Genomic DNA, 17896 nt, shown 5'->3' with positions numbered 1-17896 from the left:
AGATTGGTGTGCGCAAGGTTTTCGCAGTGGGCTTTCGTCAGATCGCTCGTTGCTCTCGCTAAAGTACAGCAGTGAGATGATGTGAGTGTTAGCAAGTGCAGAAGTCGTTTGCCGTGCACTTACCGTGTGACCACGCCGGAATGACGGAAAACACTAATAAAAGCAAAGGTCAGAAAACTGCGCTTTATTTTCTTTGTTATGCACCTTCATACTGGGTAGCGCCGATCGATGGCTTCTAACCGAAGAAACGGGTCTTCATATTGGGTAGCCCCAAGCGATCCATGGCTTATAACCAACGAAAGAAAGGGTCTTTGCAGCGTATGTGGCCGTTAATTGACTGTGACCCCACCCTTTTGAATGCATAATGTAAGCGCGCAAATGACAACGGACGCAGAAGGAAACACACTGGACAAGCGGTGATGTCACTCATGTCAGCTGGGGCTCCCGCAGCGGTGCAGTTGCCCTGTGCCCGCTGCTGACAAGGTGGCGCTTCACTTTTTGACAATAAGTTCTATTTTTTACGTGTGAGCGCCTGTGATACAGTCCACAAAGTTCACGCTGCGGTTGACTGTCTCCTAATGCAGGTTGAAGCTCGCCCCATCAACATACACTAAATCTGGGATACATTTGTATAAGACCCATTCGTCACTGTGAATAATGGTCACGGTTTGAACGCTGGCTGCAGTAATGGGGCCTAGCAGCGCCGCGACTACTCGGTCGACCTTGAAAAGTCGCAGCTCCGAAGTGGTTGCGCCGACCATGCCGAAGGTTCAAGGTCTGTAAGTTGCAACACTGCCGTTATTTTGTAGGCTCGGCGGAACGTTGTCATCCACCATCAGATAGCCTCGATTGTACATTTGCTTGGGACGAAGAAGGCACTCGTCAATTTGCGCTATCTTGCCGGGGTTACCTAGTGAAGATCGCGCCAGCAGCTGGTTTCTCACCAGCAGAGCGTAGATCCTGTAGTCAGCAATGGCCTGCTCCTGCAGTAGAAACAAGTCGCCTGTCATCTTTTCCAACGGCCACAAGTCTGCGCTTTTGATCACGCAGTACGTCAGCCAAATCACTTGCCGCCTGGAGACGTGGACGTTCGGATGGTCGAGGCGGTCTCTGTTAGCGAAGTAACTTCCTTCGCGTCTCTGCCGGCGCAGTGCAACGGTGCCGTTTAACTGCGAAAACCTAACCAAATTATCCAATTAAAAAAAATTTGTAAATGTTTTTGTGTAGGGCACTGTAATAACACTAGAACATTCGCCACACTGGTTCTGAATGCACACAAATGAAAAGGAAGGTCAGAGACAAGTTTAGAGTAACACACCGCAATTGCTTGTCATAACTCACTGGCACGATGGTGCTAAGACCCGCGACAACATGGAAGATACTATACTACAACTCAACGACGGTGCCAACCGAAGGGAAAATAAATGCTAACGAGTCCTATGGCTCAGTAAGAGCGTCCTCTCGCGCCTGAACCCAGCTCGGGTGCTTCATGCTCTTGCGGTGACATAACGAAACGTAAACGAGTGCCTCACTGTTTCTCGACTGCGATGTGAAGATGGGTCGTGATGGACGAGATGGTCCCGTTGAGCAGACGATAACGGGACAAGCCGAGCCGTCGGCAGCGCGCGTCACGAGCCGCCTCCAGTGGGCGGCTTCAGGCGTGCTTGCATGGCCACCGCACTAGCCACGACCTCGATACCGGATCAGAGGCCCACGAGGGCATCTAAGCTGCCCTCGTCCCCCCCGACTGGTCCGAGCTGCGAAAGTCCGGCTGGCAGGAACATCGCATGGATCGGGAAGGGCGTCCCGGTTGCAGGTACCGTCCAGTCCGCACGGGTGTTCAGTCTTCCGAACCAGTGTGCTTAGTCACGGCAGACCGACGTTCACCTCATAGCCGGCGCCCCGGTGTATGGTGCGCGCACCACCAGATCTCGGCTCGCCCTCCTCGAGACCCTCCTTCGTCGTCTTCTTTCTTCACTCGCCGCATAGTCACAGCAAGATCGCAAACTGTATTCTAGTCCACTCGCTACACACAGTCAGTAGACTGTCAATTACCACAGCAAATTTATCTGCAAGTCGGTCAATATATTGAACAGTGACAGTTGCGAGAAAGAAGCCAAGAAAGACGCGTTTTCATGCAATGTAAAATTACGAATGTCAGACAAAGGGCGATTTTCAATACGAGTTTTTTATGTCGGGCACCACTGATAAATATGTTGCGTGTAGGTACGTCAAACAGTCGTCATCACGCTAATTTCTTCTAATCCGTGTGATATGACGCAAATTTAGACTTTTGTGAACCGGTAACAGCGATATTGTCGGAGAACGCCCCCTTGTCGGAGTGTTGTCGCCCACGCATGTTCTCGTCGGAACACCGTACTGGACGGTCGGGACGATGGCCGGCGTGCGTTGTCTTGTTTGGACATCGCGCCTCGTGTAAACTTTCCGTTTTCCGCTATCGCGGCCCAGCATTCTTCATGGACAGCCACATTTAACAAGGCCCTCATCAATAAAATCAAGCAGTGCCATGTCCTATTTCATGAAACGCGATCGCAAGCGCGAAAGAGTTAAAGTGACGTTTCACTTTGTGAACGCGGGTGACGCGAATGCGTATGGGTACCATGGCACACACGACGCTATCAGCTTTCGGTGCGGCATGATGACTGAGGTGTCCGCATCCCAGAGCGCATTAATACAGGGCTCGCGCGGCCGCGCCACACGCAGCAGCCGCCGGAGTGGAAGGCCCCGTTGCAAACATTCGCTTACTATTTACATTATCTAGTATGGTGTCAGCGCGCACAGGCAAACAGCAAGTGTCCGCACTCGATGACCGCGGACATTCGCTGTCAAAACGCTGGCGTGAAGAGTCGCGGCAGCACCAGCGAGCGAAGTAACCTGGGGACTGTCTATCGCTCCGACGCAAACTTGGCGATGAAAGCACAGCGCAGGCAATGTTACGAGCCGTCGGCCCACCTAGACTGTACCCTCAAAGGAGATCACTTTCAAGATAAAGCGCGTGCGACCGCGCGCGGCAGTAGTGTAACAACTCAACTCCATGCTCTCCCCTTGTGCCATGGTGCAATGCGCACGACGGAATACGGCGCGCTTCTTCCCCTTGCGCACGCGAGATTAAGCCTGCATCGTTGGCTCACCGTCGCAAGCTTTCACTCGCACACATTGCATGCCGCGCGATGACGACTATACGCCGAGACGAACCCACCATCGCAAAGAAAACAAGAAGTAACTGCTAGAGGAGGTCAACTCTGCGTGCATTCGCCTGCCTTCCTCCTCCATGACGCTTCGCCTGACTTCTGCATCTCCACTTCGCTCAGAGTTACCTATACATTCCCCTAGGTGGCAATAATTTGCCGCGCGCTGAGCGCGCTCCTTCGTACTGTTCCCGGCGTGCCATTTTCTTCACCTCTAGGCTCCTTCCTTCTTCGCTTCTTGGCGGCATCAGACAAACATCGCTGATTTGAAGAGCTGCCTAGATACGCTTGCACGTAAAACAACACGAAGGGTGATCAGGCTTGAAGGGACATGATTATTAGCGTAACGAGACAGGGATTAATTAAATAACACGAAACCACGCTAGAAAAAAACATTGGACTAGCGTGCTCCCATGTTCTTTCTTTAGTCGCTGTATTGCTACGCTAGTAATCATGTCTTATTATGCTTGTTATCAACTAGCCCAACTTCCTGCCTTAACAGGTTTGAAGACGCGCAGTAAGCCCGCTCAGTGTCTGCATTTTCTTCGTGCCGCGTGCGTATGCTCTTACGTCGGCAGCGCCACGGTCGTTGGGCAGGCGTATTTTTGCTCTTAATGCACATGCGGTAACGATGGAGGTAACGACAAGCTCCCCGTCGCGTCGGACAAATCTATGACGCCTGGTAGCAGCCTCAGGGGTGCTGTTTACACTGTGCAGCAGCGCAGGCCTCGCGGGAAGGCTGTTGTTGTGATTGCTTCGACTTTCCACCGAAAGTATAATTATCAAAAAGCTGCGTACATTTATGCGCCTGTACTTGTGGAAGTGGAATGAAGGTGCCACTGCTTCTTAGAATATATGTTTAACTTTCGTATTTTGACTGATCAATTTGCAAAAGGTCTGAACCAATTTTGCAGACACAATAAACCTAAATGTTAAAAACTTTCCGGTTTTTCTTCAGCTTTTACATAGATCAGACTGTAAAATATCAACATTTATATCAGGATGTAAGAAGTGCCTGTGTTGCGAAATGCCATTTTAACTCTACTGCGACATGCGTAGGTAAATGAATTGGTTTATTTCAGATCGTCCAGGGGACTGAGCCGTAAGATGATATTGTTACGGCGCAACGAAGAGTGGCGTCAGTCAGAAGAAGACGATTTCACCTGTAGAGTTGGAATAATTCTCGACCACCTTCTTGTTTATGCATGATTGTCTCTCTCGTAAATATTGTGAATACATCTTTATATGTGACTTCTGCAATGTAATAATAATGTTGTTAATATACAGATACGCTCGGTGACTGGGCGTCTCCTTTATATATTCTTCCCAATATAGCCAGCATCGCAATAATGCTAGTGTTTGTCTAGTGGCTCTTGCAAAAGAAGTATTTTGTCCCAAGGTTTGCATAAAAGGTGAGCTTCGATGCAAATTGAAAGCCGAGAGCGGCACGTAGAGAAGGCAACTGGAAACAGCCTAAGTTTACCAAGACCACTGCGAATCGAGGTGACACGCTGTTCATTACTCTGTAATCGTAAACAAGTATTTTCACAATACCCTAAGCAGTGTTATTCACGTTTGGCGCATGCAGGTGGCTCGTGTACAATTCTACTGACCCGAGTGGCCAACTGCAGTGGTTGTCCAGAGAGCTACAGCGTGCCGAAGCTTCTGGAGAGAAGGTTTACATCATAGGACACGTGGCTCCTGTGAAGGTTGAGTGCATTCCTGTTTGGGCAGACAACTTTCAACGCATTGTGAACCGGTAAGATTGCTGCTTGAGACAGACGTATGGATCGTCGCGAGATCCGATTTGGGCGCCCGCGGCGCTTATTGCGAATGCTTCCTTGGAGTCAGGTCAGCAATGAGATTATTTCAAGCCAATAAGCCTGATCTCTGCTGCAAAGCCGCAAGCTTCCTGCATTATTTCTCGCAAAAGAGCTTTGGAGGAAGACTGGCGATGTAGCTGCAGCCAGAGATCACGATGGTTCGTCGACATAGTTAGCATTAGTGGCCTAGTATGATCAAGCTATACTTCACTGAACGGCGATCCAGCCACCCCCTAAGGTCAATGAACACGTACAATAGGCTTGTGCTGATAACAAGACCACGTGTGAAAATGCTGCTTTTGAATTGTTTGCCCTGAATGAACAGTTTCGCGATGAAGCTGTGACCAAGCATTCATTTTCGGCACCTGGTTAATAAAAATTCTAGCGGGCGGCCCAAGTTTTTTACTATACCATAATACACCATATTTAGTGCTTACAATGTTCGATGGTCTCTGCATTGCACATATATACAGGTACAAGTCAACCATCGTGGCTCAATTCTACGGTCATACGCACATGGATCAGCTCTACCTTTTCTACGACGACAAAGGCGCCAAAGGATCGATGCGGCCAACAAATGTCGCGTACGTGGCACCAAGTGTGACCACCTTTGTCTTCAGCAACCCCGCTTACCGAGTCTACGCTGTGGATGGTGGCCGACATCGCAGAAACGCGCCTTGGGTATTCGCCTTTATTAAGATTTTTTTTTACGAGTTTCTAAGATTTAGTGTTCACCTTCCCCCGAAGCGAGAAGAGCTATCTAATGTGTTGCCAGCAGTCCGGAAACACAAGTATATTTTTTTTTCGAGGAACACCACCAAAGCATTTGTGAATATTTTTCATTCGAGAGGAGAAAGTAGATGTAAGATTGAACGAATTTCAGAACGTGCCTTCGTGGCGGCAGCCTTTGTGGATTTTTATATCGAAGTTATATAAGTTATTGTTATATCGAAGTTATTATCGAAGTTGTTATATCGAAGTTATTGTTATATCGATAACAATAATACCGCCTAGGTGAAAGATTACCTAACTTTTGGTAATAAATCTACAGCAGGCGACGCCGCAAATAAATATACATAAGCATAACAACAATTTCAAAAAATACGCAGTAGGTATAGTTTCCTACTGAATTCTGATAAGCTGGCTGTTTAGACTGGAAACAATGATATGCGCCTTTAAGACAGAAGTCAGCTATGCTAATCTGAATAAGCGGATATTCAACTATTCCAGACAATTGTGGACCATGAGACGTTCATTATGGACCTGGACGAGTCAAACAAGCTGGACCAGCCCAAATGGCAACTAGCGTACAGCGCGAAGCAACACTACGGACTTCGCTCATTGTCCGCAGAAAGCTGGCACAGTCTGGTGGAACAGTTCCGAACGAACGAAACATTGTTTCAGGAATACCACAGGTAAGAATGGTAGAGAAGGAAAATGCATTTCCTTATAATAATATCCGTTGTGTTGCCGTTTTATACACGTGTTTATTCGGAAGGCATTCCCATTATACTAACTCGCTATTGAGTAGTGTGTGATGTAAACGTTGAGTAGCCGTGTTACTCGCTAAAATTATCGGTGGAATTTTCATTGTGGCCGGGTGGCCGACATGACAAAAACTGCGTAATAATTGGTATTGAATACCAGCCAACTATCCCAATTTACCGACATGGTCAAAAATATCCCATGTAACTGCCACCGCAAATAAAAAAAAATAACAAAGAATTCAGCGTCATGCAGCGCAGTTGCATCGTAAGTGCCGTCATGCGATAAGCAACTAGCCGAAGTCATATTTAGATTCAAGTGATTTCTGCGGAGGCACTTTACGCCTGAGACATGTGCAGAGAAGTGCGTATTAAGGAAATCTCTAATAAACGTTCCATAATGGTTAGTTTTCTTCCGCCAGCTTCACCTCAGGGCAGAATTGTAATGCGATAAAGCACATAAGGAGTGCAAACCGACCAATTTTACGGGAGTGTGCGTGTTCGTTAATTATATGTCCGCACAAGCCAAGCACAAGCACAAGCGCCGAGACGTATAATAACTGAACTGGCAGCCGTTTAGAGCTGTTACTTTTATTGATGTGGAAGCTTATAATAACTTGCGTGTAAAGACCCCCTCCCCGTTTTTTCCTCGCTCAGTGAATTTCCAGAATTTTGAGGTCCTCAGGTTGGCAGGTATAATATTCGCTCTCCGTCGATGGGATGCGCACCTTGTGTCAGAACGTGCCACCTAAGGGTCGCTGCACTTTCCGAACTTCAAAGGTCTGATAAATTGGAAGAGAGTGTTGTTCTTAAGTAATTCTCGAATAACTATACAAAACACTTCAATTACTTCAATGATACAGCACTGTGAAATCTATGACGTCAAGAGTGCGCATTTTTGAATCAATTATGTTGTGGTAAGCCCATGAAATAACGACTCACATTAAAGCGAAAGACATGAGGTCTGTCCGCTGGCATCACGCAAATGGCAATGCAAATTAGGGCATTAGGAACGTAGCGCTATTTTCTACGCCCGTGGGACAAAAGGTATAAATTTAGTAACAAAAGCGCATGCTCACAGCACTAATGTGAGAAAACCATGTGACTAGAGGGCTAAATGCCACTTGAGTCAAGTATTGTAATCTCGAGGACAACTTATATTTTGGGATGAGGTCCAAATGCTATAGTATGCTGACCAGTTGTTCCTTTGCAGTGGAACAAGAATACGTGCTTCTCCACAACATGTATGTTGGAAGCAAGTAACAGACTCCCTTGCTATCTGTAAAAATGGCACCAGTCAGTGTAACCAGACATAACACAAAAAAGATTATTTTGCACTTTTAGGCACGTGTTCGTTGAACTAGTTTCTTATCGCACGCAATAATTGCTGTATTTTTATAAAAGAATTACTTTGGGGATATGCCATGGGCGTCAGCTTTTTATGACCAAGACAATATCGATGCAGAAAAGAGGCAGGCGCACGGATGCAAGCGGACGTGTATTTAGAGGAGATAAAAATGGCGCGCAAGCAACAGCCATAGCCGTCGTCCTTCTTCTCGCGAGGCACCTACCTTGTTATCGTCCCCACCATATTATGGCCACCTGTCACTAGGCCAATAGCGATGGTGGGTTAGAAGCACCGGTGCATTTATTATATCAATATCCCCGCAAACTACCTGTGTCAACGCTGGCGTAAAGAAGCTTTATTCGAGAACGGCACATAGCCAGTGGCGTGAACCCGATTGGACAGCACTACATACCCAGTGGCACATACCCAAGTCGGACTAAACAGATTCATGGCAGAGCGGCACATAAACAGTGGCTACTGATGCACTTGCCCATTGGCATATACCCACTGGGCCCAGTGTCATATACCTAGTGGGCCCAGTGGCAGATATCTGGCGGCACATACCTCGAAGCTGTACTTAGCCGGCGACCCCAGCGAACATTCTTTGTCGTGCATACCTAATGGCACATAGCCTGTAAGACATATTCAGCGGCACGTACCCATAGGCACTTACCCAGTGGTACAGTAGCACATACTTAATGGCACATACATGGTGCATGTAAACAGCGGCAGATGCCCAGTGGTCGCTGCGACAAATATCTTACAGCGAATGACTCGAGGGTCGTCGTCTTCTTCCACAGCTGGCTCGTTGGCGCCCCTAGGCCCTACTGCGCGAACGCGCTCGTACCACTGCTCCAACGTTGGTCGTCGTCATCGTCTTCTTCCCCAGCTGGATACGTTGCCGCTCGTCATTCCAGCGTAGAATGCCACTTCTCATCTATCTTCGTAACGGGGAGGCTGCGTTTACGGGGGATATGAGCCACTGCTTAAGAGAGTATGAGCCATTGCCTTCCGTGACGGACAGGTTTAATCTCGAAGCACAAGGCTGTGATTTTGAAGCGTAAACGGCGTCATCTGCCGTCAACTGAAGAACAAGCAATGCAAGATTCAATGTCTCCAGACAAAGCACTGCAAGCGGAGAAGGCGCACCGAGCAGCGCAGACACAGGAGACGGAAAGACGGAAGGAAGCAGGAACAGACGGAAAGACAGTGAGAATAGCCAGTTCTCAGAGAAGCTGGCTATACTGTGCTGGAGAAAGGGGGAATAAAAGATAATAGACAACAGATGTCAAAAAAAAGAAAAGAAGAGCAAAAAGGAAACCGGGAAAGGAAAGGAGAACACGGCAATGCTTAAAGTCTCTAAGGCCAGTTATCTGCAATAAGCGCAGAACGCTTTCAAACCCTTCGGTGCAGAGCACGGTCTCGGCCAGTGTCTCGGGACCCTTTCCTCCTACAAAGGGCGCTTTTCAAGACTGCCTACTACTCTTTAAAGTTCTTTTATGGGCGCACTGAAGCGGAGACACTCACAGAGAAGGCAGGCGATTGTTGTCTAGCGCCCACAGGTATCGCATGTATAGCTGTTGGTAATTCCGATCCGAAATGAGTAAGCATCCTTGAAGGCCACGCCAAGCTGCAAGTGGCATTGAAGTGTCTCTTCAGCTCTAGATAGTCCTGACGGAAAACATAGGCGTAGATTCGGATCCATGTTGTGGACACCAGCATTGGGAAATTACGTCGAGTTCCACTGTAAAACTGTAGGTTAAGCTGTGAGCGAACGTCTGCGTCTGCTCTAGATAACCGTATAGCTACACAGTGGAGGCCATCGTGAGTAGATTGGGCGTCCTCATCTGCACGCTCGTTTCCGTAGATACTGAAATGGCCTGGTCTCCAGTAACAGATTATGATGTGTGTGTTCTCTATTGTGTGATGATGAAAAAATCTTATGGCAGCGACAACATGTTCATTTGGACCATGTCGAAATTGCGACATGATGCACTGGAGAACGGCCTTGGAGAAAATTGAACATGTCTATAATGGTTCTTCAAATATGAATTCTAGAGCCGCACTGAGGGCAGCGAGTTCTGCCGACCTCGATGATGTAAAATGCGATGTTTTCTGTTTTCTGGTGACGGAATTCGCGGGAATAACACTGTTCCTTTCGAGCTTGCAGAAGAAACTGAACCATTCCTCTAAATGCGAAGATAATAGACGACAACTCAAGATCAAACGGTAGAAGAGACGACACAAGACCAAGAAGACAGGAGGTTAACCGAGGACACCGATTTTATTAATCATATCATTAGAAGCCCACAAACAAAGGCAACAGAGGACAACACGGGGGTCATTACTGGTACTTAGTAATTGAATTAAAGAAATAATAAATTAGTAGAAACGCAAGTGGATGAAAAAACAACTTGCCGCAGGTGGGCAACGATGCAACGTCTTCGCATTACGCGTGTGATGCTCTACCAATTGAGCTACGGCGGTGCCGTTTTCCCAACCACTCCCTGGGGTATTATTTATGTGTTGCTACTAGAAGTAATCCTGGTAGTTCCAGCCAGCGCCACCATTCACAAGCCTCGGCGGCGTATGAGGAACATTGTTTCTGCCACAGGCGTCATGAGTACGTGATCTTTTGCGTGAAGGCAACTCGTCAATAAGCCTACACGTACTACGTGAACGCATCAATAGTGACGGATTCGAGACCCTCGTTATGTAATGAATGAGAAGAAAGTATGTCAACCGAGGGCTACGATTTCTTTAATCATATCATAAGAAGCCAACAAACAAACACACCAGAAGACAACACGGGGTAAATTACTTGTAATAACTAATTGAATTAAAGAAATGACAAATTAATGGCAATGAAAGTGGATGAAGAAACAATTTGCCGCAGGTAGGGAACGATCCCACGTCTTCGCATTAGTTGCCTTCACCCAAACGTTCACTTACTCGTGACGCCTGCAGCAGAAAAAAAACGTTCCACATCCGCCGCTAAGGTTTGTGAGTGGTGGCGCTGGCTAAAACTCCCAGGGCTAGTTCAAGTAGCAACACATAAATACCCCAGAAAGTAGATGGGGAAACGGCGCCGTGGTTGCTCAATTGCTAGAGCATCGCACGCATAATGCGAAGATGTGTGGGATCGTTGCCAACCTGAGGCAAGTTGTTTTTTCATCCACTTTCATTTTCAGCAATTTAACATTTCCTTAATTCAGTTAGTAAGCACAAGTAGTTTCCCATGTGTTGTACTCTGGTGTCTTTGCTTGTTTGCATCGTATGATAACAGAAGACCAAGCAAATAGAATATTACACACAAAATGAATAAAAAAGCAATCAATGGTTTTTCATTTCACACCAAACCTTGCTGTAATTACTGGCACGCAAAGAACGGGTGAAAGAACTTGCACGCGAGAAAGAAAAGCACCGCAAAACACAGACAGAAACTACCATGCAAAAAAAGAAAAAAAATAGTGGGAGAACCGAAAAAAAAAAGAAAAGCGCTCCCAAAGCATGGTCACCACGCGAAGCACGCAAAAGCAAAAATGAGGTGCAAGAAAGGGGAAACAAAATATTTACAAAATAAACTGCTTGCTAAGATTGACTTGCATGGTGTAACACTCGGTGTAACTACCGGTGTAATACTCGGTGTAACACTCGGTGAACAGATTCGTTGTTCGACTATCTTCACGGACTGGAAGGGGCGGTGATTTTTTTTTAGACTGCACATTCTTCAGGATCAGCCCACGAGTACAGCAGGGCAGACCACAAGAGCTGGGTTAACTCAGAAAAGAATGCTTCGCAATCATCAAATGCACTATAAACTGGGCATTGTTATAGTCAACGGCCGTGTCATTCTGATAAACGTAAAATTAAAACGCGCAGGCGCTTATAGGTGCAACATCTTTCATCTTGGCGCCGCGAACCCGTTTGCTTTGATCACCGGATGACAAGCCGTTTCTTATGGGAAATGTAACAACAGTGACAAGCGCAGTTTCTGAAGCTAACTGGGCAGTTGTCAAAGCTGGTTTACTGCGTCTCGTATTTTATTGCGGCAAATATTCAACACAATGAACGTGATGTCGTCAGAAATTCTATTTGAACACAGCTGCACTTATCCTCTTCTATTCATCACACGTTTTCCCTAATATTGAAAATGACACTGCCGTATTTTTTCGGTTTACTCTATGGTGTATCATATGTTCTAGTACACTCAATATGCAGAATGATCTCTTCTTAGCGGTTTCTTCATCATGAGCTGCTTTACGCGTGGGAACTGGAAAACTGAAACTCTGATGATTTTATAGAGAAGTTCGCTGATTCTCCACTGTTCGTTAAGGAGCGTGCATATGTAACAAGTGCATCATTCTTGACGCCAGCACGAGACCAAACACCACTAGGAGTTTACATAACTTAAATGTGAATGTTAAGATGAAGATGATGTGCGCGGTGTTCAGGTGCTCCCAGTAGCTTTTTGAGTGATGGAAATGAAAAGAGTTTACGAACTTTAGAGCTCATATGCGGTTGAAGGCACGAGACACTCTTCTTTTTAAGTGGTTGTTTTTCAACTCTTTAAGCCCTATGCTTTCATACTCCCTGTTTGCTTGGAAAGATGAACGGTTGTCAAACATGCCTTTTCAGAAAGTGTCGTCAGTGTCGGGCGTAAGTATTGTTTGTATTACCGCACATACATATTTCTTAGCAAAAACTGTCCCGACCACTTATGTGCGAAGCATAAAAGCGACTTTAAATCAATGTTTTTTTCAGAATATGCAATTGTCAAGAAGAAAACGATGGAAGCAATTAGGGACAATAATTTGCAGGAGTTAATAAAATGTTTTGAACGATGGATAAAGTCGTTAGATAGGTTCACTGCGTTTCTCGGGGAGTACTATGAAGCTGATTGACGTTTTGGAGTGAATTTGGTTGAAAAATATGCGAAATAAGAACAAATTATTTTATTGGGTTTCCTCCCTCCAATAGGCGAGGTCGTGGTTTGCCTACAAGGGCTAATTCTTACATGAACAGTAGCGCCCAAGACATTGTGCACGGAGCGCTTCCTCGGATGTAGCTCCGTAGCTATAGCTTTGTGCGCGTCCTACGGACGTGTGTTTGTTTCTCACTAGCAGTACATTGAGCGCCTTGCATTTTCATTTTATATCCCTTTTTATTAGGACTATCAAACTTATAAAAAATTTACCTCCGAATTGATGAATTATATACATTTCTAATATAATAGCTATTACAGCGGAGCTGCTTGTGCGGACCCTGCGCCATCGTTGTCCGGCTTTGCTAAAGAGAGGCCACGCGACCTAGCGGGAGAGAAAAAGAAGCACTCAACAGGGAGAAAGGGGTTGCGCGACCCCTTTCCTCCTGTGAGAATGCTATTTTATATGCGAATCTTATACGGTTTTCACACGTTGAATTTTCGGCGATTGAGCACAGATCGGCATGGAATTTATCAACAATTGATTCCGCCCCGCCGCGAAAGAACCAAACTTTGTGCCAGCGGTTTGCGACTAACGAACAGTGCCCCGCGATTGAAATGCGATACTAGGAGAGCGTGGCTGCCGGCAGCCACGTCAGTCGTCAAACCAATCCAACAAATCCGCCGAACCTTGCTCTCATTACTGGCCCGCAAAAAGGGGCGGAGCAACTTACACGCGAAAAAAAAAAGCACCGGAGCACAAGCAATAACCTCACGATAAAAAAAAGGAACACTGGGAGAATATCAAGAAAAAAAAAAACAATCGTAACGATGGTCACCACGCGAAGAACGCGAAAGCGAAAATGAGGTAAGAAAATGGTGAAACAAAAGATTTACAATCTACACTGCTTGCGATGTTTGACTTGCATGGCGTAACACTAGGTGCAACTGATTCAGCTGCGCTGTTCGACAGTCTTCCCGGACTGGAAGGGGCGGCGATTTTTGTAAAGCGAACTTTTCTTTGCCTCTACTTTCGATGTTCGAACTGCTGCTGCTGCTCCTGTTGCTCTTGCTGCTGGTGCTGCTGCTGCCTGGCAAACCGCGTCGGGGGATGCTTCAGGGCGTGGGCATACACGACAGGGGCGCTGCCGAGAGGAAAGGCGACTGGAGATACTCGTTTGGACCTTCGCGCCGCTTAGAATATGCATGAAGACCTCTGGAGCTGCCTGGGTGCCACCACATTAGCCTCTTGACAGGTGTATCATTCCTTGCCCTACGCAAAAGGATTGCGAAAATCGCAGCGCTTACCTTCTTATTAACGTGCAAATCGAAGGGGAGCCTAGATAGAATGCCACAGTGTAGGGTGGAGAGGAGGCAAAGAATGGGTAGAACAGATGCAGTCCCGAAACGGGTGATAACAGCCTTGCCACTCCGCACTCAGAGTTCCCATATGAGGGCAGAGGGGGGGGGGGGGGGGGAGCGTGGAGAAAACGTGATGTCAGGACACAGTAGAGGTTGCGGGCAAGCGCGATAAATTTAAGCTCAAGGCACGGTACGGTACGCTTCTGCTATCTCTAGAAAATAAACACCACGCAAATTTGTCAGGCTGACAACTTATGCAGGGTGTGCAGAAGCAGAGCCGCATTAAAACGCCCCGTACTGTCTAGGGCAACACTACGCAAGCGTCACATGTCAAATCATCACTTCTGTGCCCACCGCGGTAGCTTTGCGGCTATGGCATTGCTCGAAGTCGCGGGTTCGATACTGCCCGCGGCAGCCACATTTTGACGAATGCTAAATAAAACAGCTCGTGCACTTACATTTAGGGAGTTGTTAAAGAACACCACGGTGTCAAAATTAATGTGGAGCCCGCGACTATGGCGTGCCTCATAATCCGATGCTGGTTCTGGTACGTACCGCCCTACAGTTCAATTGAATTGAATAATTCTGCCATGATGCGATGTGCCAAGTGAGACAATGAATTGGCTCAACCCTCTCTGAGGTTGTGAAGTGTGCCGCACAACACGCCTCCCCCTGTGTGTTCTTTGTACTGCGCAGATAAATGTATCCCGGCCACGGCGGCAGCATTTCGATGGGGGCGAAATGCGAAAACACCCGTGTACTTAGATTTAGGTGCACGCTAAAGAACCCCAGGTGGTCGAAATTTCCGGAGTCCTCCACTACGGCGTGCCTCATAATCAGAAAGTGGTTTTGGCACGTAAAACCCCATAATTTAATTTTTTTTTTGCGCAGAGAAAGGTGGTTCACGCATGATAACGTTCAACATCAACTTACCACTCTCGGGTCATACTAACCCTTGAAGAAATTGTGCATTCCTCATCACGATCACCGCTAATTATCGTTAATCAAAGCAGATAGCACAGAAAGTTTCGCTTACATCGATTGCCACAATGCGTGAAATCGGCATAATTTTTTCGCCCACATTTTCATGTAATGAAATAGATATTTTTCGGTAGAATTTTGGTATACACGTAATCGCCCCCTAGTATGAAATGATATATGTCAAAACGGGTGCTGCGAATACCGTGATACAATAGCAAGATGGGTTTTATTTATGGTCACAAGTTGTACGTTGGGCTTGTTGGTATAGCATGATGGAGGACAACAGAAGGACAGAAGCTTCACATACATTCGGCGCTAAATATCATAAGGCTTTGAAGAATTGTTTTACAAGTTTGGTTAAGTAGTGTATGAAATTTCTAATAATCGATTGAGAAACTACATGTACTGCTCTTGGCTTCTTTCAGGTTCATGCACAAGCTGATGGAGCCACATCAATGCGATAAGGAATGCAAAGCCCGAGAGATATGTTACATACAAGCCGCCACGACGACTGGTATACGAGAATGCATGATAAGCATGGGCTTTAGCCCCGCTTGAGCCATCGGGGACATATCTGCTGGTAGATACTTACATGAAACAGTGTTCTGGCTCGACAACAACACCACACGGACGAAGTCATCTAGCACCCACCTTCCATCATGAGACGCATACATCATCACATTCAAGAGTTCACATTATATATACAAGTAGTGCGATGTATCGCATTGGCTTACATTACCATATTTGTGTACTTTTTGTTTAAGTTTGCAAGTCTAAAAAACAGCACATGTTTCTGTAAAGGTAATCTCCTGTTTCAACGTGCTTACTGTGGCGCCAACGTTTGTTCCAGTAATTATAAGCCCGTATAAGGAATGACTGCAGCCTGTATAATTAATTATTCACTTATTTGACAATATTCGATGCGACTGCAACAAACTGAAGTGTTTTCAATGAGCTAACCCGTACAACGTTCTGTCCTTTGTCCTCCAAATCCTCCAGCTGAATAAAACAGCACATCGCAATGTTTATGAGCGACCAATTTAGATGAGGCAATATCTATTGACAATTTCTTTTACTTCTGTACGTTTAGCCGGATTGTTCACCCTGATTTCCTGTTCTCGCTTCACTCTGTACCTCTAAACACGAGAAACAGCGAAATATCCATTTAGCGTTAATATTCTGGAAGCACTCCATTAGGGCGCTTGACAACGATCCGTGTGGTAATGTGAATTCAACAAGGAAATCATATTTACCATACCTGCTCATTATTATTACGGAGTCGTTTGCAATTTGTTCTATTGTTGCAAATATTTATGTTCGAAGACCTGCGTATGGAATGAAATACACTAAAGCAGGCACCAAGGGTTGCGTCTAGACACCGTGCAAAATGGACTTACTTAAGGCTGCTCGGAAAAGTGAAACTAGTGCAGCAGTGGTTATGCACGCCTCACTTGTAAGCAGCGGCGAAAGTGATGCCATTCGAGCTTCCGAGGACATGGTGTGCCTGTGCTCAGATACATCTATCTCTAAAGCATGCTGACCCTGCACTGCTAAATTTCCATTTCGGTCGCAATGACTAGGAGTTCACAAATGACTGCGCCGAGAATAAAAGCTCTAGCGTACTCAAATGCAAAACCTCCACTATGAGCAATTGTCGTAAGACTAAAAGTACTGAAAAGCTGTATGCCTTGCTTACCACCACAATATACAGTATTAGCTTGAAGTTTATTAGGCGTTCTAATAAAGTAACATGTTGTAAGAGTTCAAGCTTGTCCTGACGCTAGTAAAATGAAGAACACAACAAAGAGCAACAATTGACATAGGCATTTAACAGAAATGGCAACTGAATTGAAAACTTTACATCGTAATAAGGTACAAGAAAGAGTTACCGTATGTATAAAGTTCAAGGTGTGCATGCTAACATACACACAAAAATTCAACATATTCAGAAAATCTCAGTTTGTGCTTACATTAAATGATAGCACTTCGCAATAATTCATAGACTATTCATAGTATAATGGCTTAATGCGAGATAAATATAACACTAGAACTTAACGAAGAAAAATAAGAGGTAAAAACAACCGAAAATCTGTGCTGCGAAATCCGCCAATGCAAGCAATAAGTAAACTATTCCAAAATACAAGTGATTCAAGAATATCTTTATATCGTGCGAGTGTAAGGCTTCTTAATTTATGGTTTAGGAAATACAAACTAAATCTCTTGTGAAAATCTCGAATGTATCTTGTAAACCTTGTGAAAATGTTTTATTAATTAGTTGTAAATTAAGGATGGAACAAGTTTAAAGCCCTTTATTACCTATAATACAAATAAAGAACGGAAGCTTTATTTTCTGTTGCTGTAAATTTCACCTTGCGGAAAATATAGTTAAAATTTATCAATTGGAAACGGTTGTGATCTTGATGAAACGTATGTGATAATTCTAAGCGTTTCGTTCTGTATGTGTTGTCGATGTTTGATATGTGTATGGTAGTTGTTTCTCAACGAATAAAGAGACTAATGGAGATGAGTGTGAATGAATGGATGACAAAACGATATCACAATGTACCGCACATGTTGCGTTGGTCACTTGTGCTTTTATGATGCAATTTGGCCCTTCCTGAACGCATTAGAATTGCATAGGTTCTATCCACTGCTTTATGGAATGATAAATGAGCCACGGTCGCCAAGTGATGATTCTGTATATATGTCGGTGACAGCAGGTCACATGATGTCCTGCTAATTTTCGAGAAAGAGTGGCCAACGCT

General features: G+C 45.6%; 1 protein-coding gene across 1 annotated transcript in view; it reads left to right on the top strand.

Moving 5' to 3' along the window:
- The window catches only part of LOC126522211 (sphingomyelin phosphodiesterase-like), a 158627-nt gene extending 140972 nt beyond the window's left edge, over window positions 1-17655 (top strand). The window contains exons 9-12 of the mRNA XM_072288841.1: window positions 4798-4968; window positions 5506-5713; window positions 6263-6447; window positions 15557-17655. Coding sequence (XP_072144942.1) covers window positions 4798-4968; window positions 5506-5713; window positions 6263-6447; window positions 15557-15689 — 697 coding nt within the window. The 3' untranslated portion in view covers window positions 15690-17655. The remainder of the gene's footprint in view (window positions 1-4797; window positions 4969-5505; window positions 5714-6262; window positions 6448-15556) is intronic.
- The last annotated feature ends 241 nt before the right edge of the window (window positions 17656-17896 follow it).

Source organism: Dermacentor andersoni, chromosome 6 (assembly GCF_023375885.2).
Source record: "Dermacentor andersoni chromosome 6, qqDerAnde1_hic_scaffold, whole genome shotgun sequence".
Taxonomy (NCBI): Eukaryota; Metazoa; Arthropoda; class Arachnida; order Ixodida; family Ixodidae; genus Dermacentor; species Dermacentor andersoni.
Note: the sequence above shows the minus strand (reverse complement) of the source record. Positions and strands in the feature narration are given on the sequence as shown.